We start from the raw sequence: 8,259 nt of genomic DNA on the forward strand, positions 1-8,259 counted from the left end.
CATTAGAAAATTTATTTACTTTATATTTCTTTGTAAAATTTTATCACCTATCATGGCACTATCCTACCCCCCCCCCCTCCCCCGGTCTATGATTTGAACAAACTTGAATCTACCTGAGGATGGTTCAATATCAACAAGACTAATCATGCTTTCGATGTTCTTGAAAAGAAAATTTATAAAGATTTATTCCTATATTCCGTATGTAAAATTGTGATCCTCCACTGTAGCTCAACTCTACCCCCTGGGGTCATGAGTTGAAAAAAAAATAATCTACTCTACCTGAGGAAGCTTCAATTTCAGAATGACTGACCATGCTTTTGCAAAGATTTTTTAAAAGATTTTTTACCTCTTTATTCCTATGTAAAACCTTTATCGCCAGGCCCATTATTGCCCCGCCCTACCCCGGGAGGTCATGGTGAACCAACTTCAATCTACAACCTAAGAATTCTTCTATATCAATATCATGAAAACGAACAAACTTGATTCTACTACATGAGAATGCTCCCATTCAACATAACTAATTATTCCTTTGCTTTTCTTCAGAAGATTTTTGAAGATTTTTTCCTAAGTAAATTTTTGATCACCCATTATCGCCCCATCCTACCCCAGGTCATGTTTTGAACATATTTGAATCTACTCTTCCTGAGAATGCTTCCATATCAGTATGACTAGTAATTCCTTTGCTGTTCTTGAGAAGATTTTTTAAAGATTGTTTCCTATATATGCCTTTGTAAAACACTTAAGTTTTATCTTTTCCTGGCCCATTAGAAACAGGTCTCCGATAAACTATGTTTCTTGATAGTCCCAAGGCTTTATAGTAAATGTGTTCTTTATACATGTGCATGAATTTAAAAAAAAATCCCAATTTTACTTTAATAAAATATTTACAATACTACATCGCTGTACTCCTTAAAAATTCTAAATGGCAAAGTGACAAAAATTTGAAAAAAGGATTGGCTGAGAATATGAACATACTTGTATAGGTGTGTTAATATAAAACATAAATTGTTACATGTAATCGATAACTTTATTTTTCTCATACACTTCACATACTATAAATCACTAGTATCAGGTACACAAACACAAATTTTCATAATACCCGTTAGTTCACCTGTGATTAAAAGCGTCGGTTACGTTTTGAAAATAAGTTTTCATGCATTGGTCGTCCTGATTTATTTACTCTCATTTACAAGTTTGTCGCTGACTTTTCAGCAATTACAAGTCGATATCTTCAATTCCAGAGACGAATGCATATATGATTTCCAAACGATAGTGTCTTTATAAGGGTAATATATAATTATATATAATATAATATCTATACCCTCGAGTGCCCAGTAGTCGTGCTCTTAAAAGAGTATCAGTGCTAAGTACAGTTTAAATGAAAACTGTGGTTATTTCATTTGATATCTTAACTTACCGTGTAATTGTCTAATTTTCTTGCTATTAAAAATATTTCTAAATGCTTTATTAAATTTAGTATCGATGTACAAAACAAGTGAGGTTATTGGCCATATTTGTTTTGGACCAGTGGTCGTGCACTCGGATGTTACAGCAAATATGGGGCCAAGAAAAATGAAAACCAAATAAAAACAAATTTCATGTGACTAAGACTTTATTCTTCAAGGATCAATTCAATCATTTTTAGAATTTATTTGATTTAATTAGGTTTACGATTGTTTTTTTTCTAAAATAGGTCATACGTTTTTCATCACTCTTTCTATACATGTATTCCTACGTAATAATTACGTATTTCGATATAAGGACTATATAATTTTTATCAAGTCATCTTTCTAAATTCTTGACCAAAGTAAAAAATTGAAATACCCAGTGATCATCACGTATGATTATGCTAATTAGCCATGTGCTCGTCATGTCCATAGGTGGCGCTTCCGTGCAGGTAGAGTATATATTTAGAAACTGTAAAAAGAGTATCAGCAAAATGGCGGCTTTTATTGATGCTTATGTTTATTTGATTAATTTATAAATGTTTCCTCAGCATATTTGACTTTTTGTTTTAGAGTAAGCACTTCCTTCTCTAATCTTTGAAAATCAGTCGCTTATGACGTAATATCATAGCACGTGCAGACGTACGACAACAAACAAAATAATGCACGACTACTGGGCACACACGACTATAGGACGCTCGACCATAATTTTACAGTTCCCCTGATTCTGATGGGTATTTTGTTAAATATGTTTAAGTCATTTTAAAAATAAGTTCTCTTTTATTATTTTAAGCAAGAAATCAAAAGATTTTGAAGCCATGAGTTCTATTTGTTTGAACCAACAGGTCTAAAACAAATAACTAGCAACAAAATCATTTCACAAATAACAAGCTTACAATAACTTTCAAAACAACAAAATTAACCAGGTTATCCCAAAAGAAAATAACAGAATTTAAGCAAAATGAACATTATATAAAGCGCTAGAACAGTATATAATTTCAAGAACTAGAACATTGAATAAAAAATCCCCAGATATAAGGAAGAAAATTCTTAAAATTTACACAGAGCGGAAGGAGAAGAAGACATGCGCAGAAGGGACATATTTACGTATGTAGATACATAAATCCTGTTAAGTAAAAACCACGGTCTGTATGTATCAAGAAAAAACAAACGTTGCTTGCAGCAAGAATATTTTTGGGTCAAAGTCCCTGTTATCCTAATATTTAGAGTTCATACATTTTATTTTTGTACTCCGTGAAAAAAATGCATACATGTACAAGTATGTATATAAAACTAAAAATCATAATAAAAACATATACATTTACCCGCCTTCCATGTATTTTACAAATTTACTTAAAATTTGATGTCTTCTAACTTCTTTATTGATTATTATCATAGTGGTTGGAAAATGTTTTTATTTCCTATCTGAATTTAAATTTACTTTTTCATGTATATTCAAGGCATAGCCCTTCAGATGAAATTTATGACCGTATTCTTACAGGAAGTATGTACAGTGTACATATACACTGTATGGTATAGTCTCGATGGTTATACCAAAGCATTCTGTGTCATTGTTTTACTTATCAACACTAACAGAATAACAATTAATTAAAGAGATAATGAAGTCAGCATGTGTATCTCAGATCACACTTTTACTTTAAACTATTAGCTACCTTGTGTGTCCTTATCGGGAACAATGCAAGGTGTTTACCTGTCGGGGCCTCGCCCCTGCCGTTGCATTGAAATACAACTGATAAGACAAAATATACCTGTATACCTCGCTTTCCGGCTGATTTGGTGGTAGCCGTGATGAATTGAGGCTTTAATAACGTTATCAGAAAGTTTATTGTACCATCAAGTAGTGAAATGTTTCATATTTGACTCAGTGGATTCCTTTAAGGTTCGCCTAAGTAATGGACAATTTTTGGAAGTACATGTAGAGTTGGACGACTTTGGTTCCTTATCGATATGACGTTTTGACTGCTTGTATCATTGCGTGGTGCGATTAAATATAGGATTAACCATTACTCGAAATGGGGTAACTATCAAAGTAAAAGTATTTAACTGTTACTTTTTTTTAAACAGTAAGACCTTTGGATCATCACTGGAACTGCTCTCAGATCACAGAAACAGTTTTACAGATGATAAAATTGAATATTTATTGTAAAATTAACCGATTTTTATTTTCCAATCAATTTCATCTTAGATATGAAAGAAATGTAATCATAATGATCATATAAATAGAAAAAATACATCGATTGACACCGACTTGCTATCATATCACTTCCTACTGCAGATTTATGTAAAGAGCGCATGCCACGGTTTTCTTGAGAGCCCTTTATCTTTCGTTTACCGATGTGCATTTTATCGACACTATGGGAAATCAATAAGATGATAAATTATTTCCTAGTACAAAAATATTTGTGTAACCATAGCTGGGTGCTACATGTAGCATGTCTTATTTTTTATTGCCAATGCACCTTTATTGTGTGTGATTTAGTTAGAAACCTATTTATTGGTGTGCATTATGAGCATATGAACCGAAAATAACTTCTGCCAGTCAATTTACTGTTTTAAACAAATTAAACTGAATTTTTATTGTATGGTTTTTTCTTATCTGAGTTGAGGTTAGGCGTGTTTAATTTATGATTCAAGCAGAAAGAATTTGAAAATTGGTTTGTTGTATTGACTATTTGCATGTTTAAATGTTCTCAATAAAATATGCTTCCTTGAATTTTACAATACATATGCGCCCTTTATTAACCACTCTAATTCAGTACCAACTAATCATCATTACACATTTTGCCGACTGAATTCGGGATGTAATGATTGATAAGTTATGCAACCTTTTTTAAACACGAGGCTGGGTAAGGTTTTGACAAGAGAAAATATTTCTTATCAGAATCGTTCCCCGGAAACGGAACATTTAACAACTGTCTAGGAGCAATAGACTTAACCACTGACAGAATATCCTCTCATAGAATATACAAAGAATTTGTGAATACTACAAAGTTGACGTTCGGCTTTAACTTGAAATCATTGAAAAAACATCATTTGTAAGATAAATATTAATATTGTTGTAGATCAGTATGTAATTATTTTTGACGGTTTTTGATAAGATATACAACAGGGATAGGCACGATTACTGAAAAATGTAATCGATTAATAATCGATTACTTAGAGGAATTTTGTGTAATCGATTATTAATCGATAACACATTTTTGTCCTGTAATCGATTGAAATCGATTATTTTGGAAGATGTAATCGATCAATAATCGATTACTTCAAAGTTTTTATCCCTTCAAATATCAAAGCAATATTTAAATGGTAAATGTTGGATGTTATCCACTGAAGCTTGAATGCGTTCCTGCAGTTTCAGTGCAGATTCTTTTAAGGTTTTATTCTGGCTAACATTCTCACTAAATGCCCAAATGAGGGATTCTCACGGAAAGTGGAGACATTATTCCTGGGGACATGATTCCTGCAATAAAATATGCCAAGGAATTAATTATTCCATTCAACCTTGGATCTGAACCTCATTGACTTGTTGTAAAAACTATTTAATATTTTATCGTGAATTACTTCATAAGAAGTATTTGGGCTGCCCGTATGTTGACAGCACACATTAAACATTCCTGTACGTGTCTTTTTCAGAAAAATGAGTAAATTAGATCTCTTAGTAATAAACATGTAAATTAAATGTGTCTTTAAGTATTTAAACTAATAGCACAATATCATTTTGTATTAAAATAAGTGTTTTGAGAGCTATTAACTGTTTCAATAAATTAAATATTGTTTGTCTTCAATGGAATGAAAGTTAAACACTTGGTAGTTCACAGTTTACACCTCATTATCTGCAAATCAGGGATGTCTCAGTCAATTAATTATTTATTATGAAAACATGAGAATGATTTTGCAAATTTTAAAGTTACTAAAACGCAAGTTTGAAGTTGTTCAAACATTTTCAGGTATGAATAAGTATTTCCATCTTGAATTCTTTTTTTTCGAGTAAAATGTAGTTTATTTACCAAATTATTAATGCACTTAATTCTGTTTTTGCTATTTATAATTTTCTATTACAAGACAAAGTTTTTCAACATCTGAAATATGAAAAAGGACATGCAGCAAGAGGACAGTGGATCAAATGTAAAATGCACACGAAAAATCTGTATATTTTATTAATAAATGGTTGAAATACACTTCTGAATTATTTAATACTAGACCAGAAGGTCTATAATGCAAATTTTATTGAGAAAATTATCAAACTTATGATAATAAAAGTTAGGAAATCCAAACATTACACTGGGTGGTTTATATTTGATATTTATGTGTGACTGACTGGAAATAATTATACAAAATGACATCCATTTACATGTATGTATAAAATTAAATAATCGAAAGTAATCGAAAATTTTGTAATATTATCATAATTACATTGAAAATTTTAGCTATAATCGATTAAATTACGATTACAACTAATCGAAAATCTCTTCGAACACAGATTACTGTCGATTACTTGAAAAAAGTAATCATTACAATCGATTACGATAGCTCGATTACCATTACCCCATCCCTGATATACAAATGTTCATATCCCCGGCACATTACTGCTATGGAAATTTTAAGAACGACAAATTGGGCATAAACAAATAAAAAGTACATTCATGAAATATACATTACCATATGAATATTTTCTTTTTAATTTCTTCATTATTCATCAAACTATCTACATAACAAAATATCTGCAGATAAACATACATATGTATATAAAAATAGAAAGGTGTTAATTGAAGAGAGGATTTGGGTAAAGTTCCTTTGTATGTCGAGAGAATGCTTTTCGTGCTCTCTTAGTGCATTAGAAAGTTGAAAATTTTCTCTGTTTTATCTTCAAGTAAATTCGAAAAATATTTTTCTTTTTAGGTTGAAAAGGAAAATTTTGTTTATGTTCCACTGTGTACTTTTCATTGAGCTGATTCAAGGTAAGTGAAATTGTTTTAAACGATCAGTGATAAAGTTTTCATTTAGTGTCCTTTTCTTCTTTGGTATTGTGTTTTAGATACATTCGATTTTTTTCTTCAGCTGATTGTGAAACATATTTCGACAACCCAACTGATATAGTATTTAATGACAGCACATTGTTTGGTAAGGAATGTCGTGGAATTAATATGCAAATAATTACATGCTAAATCAGTGTAAAATTGCTCTAGACCTACATGTTTTATGATCAAAATCATGTTTCAGAGCATGAATCATAAATAAATATGGTAGGAGTAATTATTTCCTTCCATTCTTCTAATTGATTATCATTTCCAAAGAGCGATTATTCACTTTTAATTAATTTTTTTATCTCTATAACATGCAACAAAATATTGAATTGTATGGACGGGAAATGTGAATAAAATTAGCTGTGCAAAAGGAGAAAAGCATAATCTGTGCTCATTAGTAATCATTATTTCTAACTCATTTATATCTCCAAAAGACACTAAGGAATCCTCTTGTCTTTTAACAATTAAAAAATGACGAAATTAGAGTTCGTTAAAAAAAACCAATAAGTCTCAAAACTTAAAAAAAAATTATATTTATTTTTATCATTAACATGTGCATCTCAAACTTTATATGAAACAAATAATAGCAAAAATTATGCTTAAAAATAGTAGTTTGGGAAATAATTTTATATTTATGCTTAGAAAAAGGAGATGAAGTTCGGGATTTCTACAGTGAACTTGGTAATGAAACACTCATGTTCCTTGATAACGGCTGTGAGAGAGCGTTGGAAATTAATGGAACAAAACTCCTTTTAAAAGTGAATCTTCTAGATCCTAGTGCTTGTGTATGTTTTTTTTTTTTTAAATTCATTATTAATTTATTGATAAACCGCCATCTTATTTCGAAAAATTGGTTTGATGTGAAACTCAAGATAATAATTTTTTAACAACGTGGATATGATAATAATATAACTTATTTTGAATGATTATGTGTACTTTTCTTGCAGGATATAAAGTCAATAGGCTGTGTTTTTAGGTGTGAGGTATGTATTTACAAGAATATTGGTCGACTTTGGGCGACCCTAAAGGTTTGGCGAATAACTTTAAAAAGTTTTCCTTAACAATTGTAATCTACATCTACTATATAAGGGTATCCTCATGTTTTAAAAACAAGATTTGTTTCAATCAATTGTTATTAAGTGAATAATAAAACATTTTCATGGCATCATGTATTACAAAAATCTTTAAAAATAAATACTTCAAAATCAGTAGGCTGACGTGCTTAAAATCGCGTAGCTGGTTGATATTACATAAAAGATAATTTGTTTTTATAATAAATTTTACTACGGGTACTCTGTCTACCTGATTAGTAAACAGGGCTTACTATCGGTTTTGATCTGTCGATAGAGAATTCTTTCTACTCCTAGGCACGTGAACCCACCTCTGAAATTTTTGGGGGTCCAAGTCTTATGCTCCGTTTATGGTTTTGCCTGGTTTAAAATGTTTGTTTTTGCATTGGCTCACTGTTCGCTATTTTCACCTTTTTCATTTACATTAATGCCAGAACCTGTTTGATGCGTCAACTTATTTTTTTCAAAAACACAGGTATTGATTATAAGTAACGAGATGAAAAAGTCCTATAATAGTCTGTCTTTATTTTTTGTCAATGAACAATATCAAGGACACCGTCAAGATTCTAATTCTTGAATATTAACTAAAACAATGGGGTTTAAATACATTATTGATGATTGATAGATATGAACAACAGATGTCATGAGTTCATAGTTTTAGTAGTAGGGCTAAAGATAATATTTTGACATGTAATTAAC

At 30.7% G+C, this 8,259-nt stretch overlaps 1 protein-coding gene across 1 annotated transcript; it reads left to right on the forward strand.

Moving 5' to 3' along the window:
* Positions 1-3,478: 3,478 nt before the first annotated feature.
* Positions 3,479-7,551, forward strand: LOC133204335 (uncharacterized). The gene is made up of 5 exons (XM_061340059.1): positions 3,479-3,483; positions 6,366-6,424; positions 6,525-6,587; positions 7,133-7,275; positions 7,438-7,551. Exons 1-5 carry the CDS (start codon positions 3,479-3,481, stop codon positions 7,549-7,551), a joined length of 384 nt encoding a protein of 127 aa, XP_061196043.1.
* The last annotated feature ends 708 nt before the right edge of the window (positions 7,552-8,259 follow it).

The sequence above is a fragment of the Saccostrea echinata genome, unplaced genomic scaffold (genome assembly GCF_033153115.1).
Source record: "Saccostrea echinata isolate AGI-Se365-2 ecotype Australia unplaced genomic scaffold, CSIRO_AGI_Sech_v1 ptg000052l, whole genome shotgun sequence".
NCBI classification, from domain to species: Eukaryota; Metazoa; Mollusca; class Bivalvia; order Ostreida; family Ostreidae; genus Saccostrea; species Saccostrea echinata.

Coding starts and splice junctions, on each gene's coding strand:
- LOC133204335 (XM_061340059.1), top strand. Junction 6,425..6,524: donor TTTCATTGAGCTGATTCAAG/GTAAGTGAAATT, acceptor TTTTTTCTTCAG/CTGATTGTGAAACATATTTC. Junction 7,276..7,437: donor TTCTAGATCCTAGTGCTTGT/GTATGTTTTTTT, acceptor CTTTTCTTGCAG/GATATAAAGTCAATAGGCTG.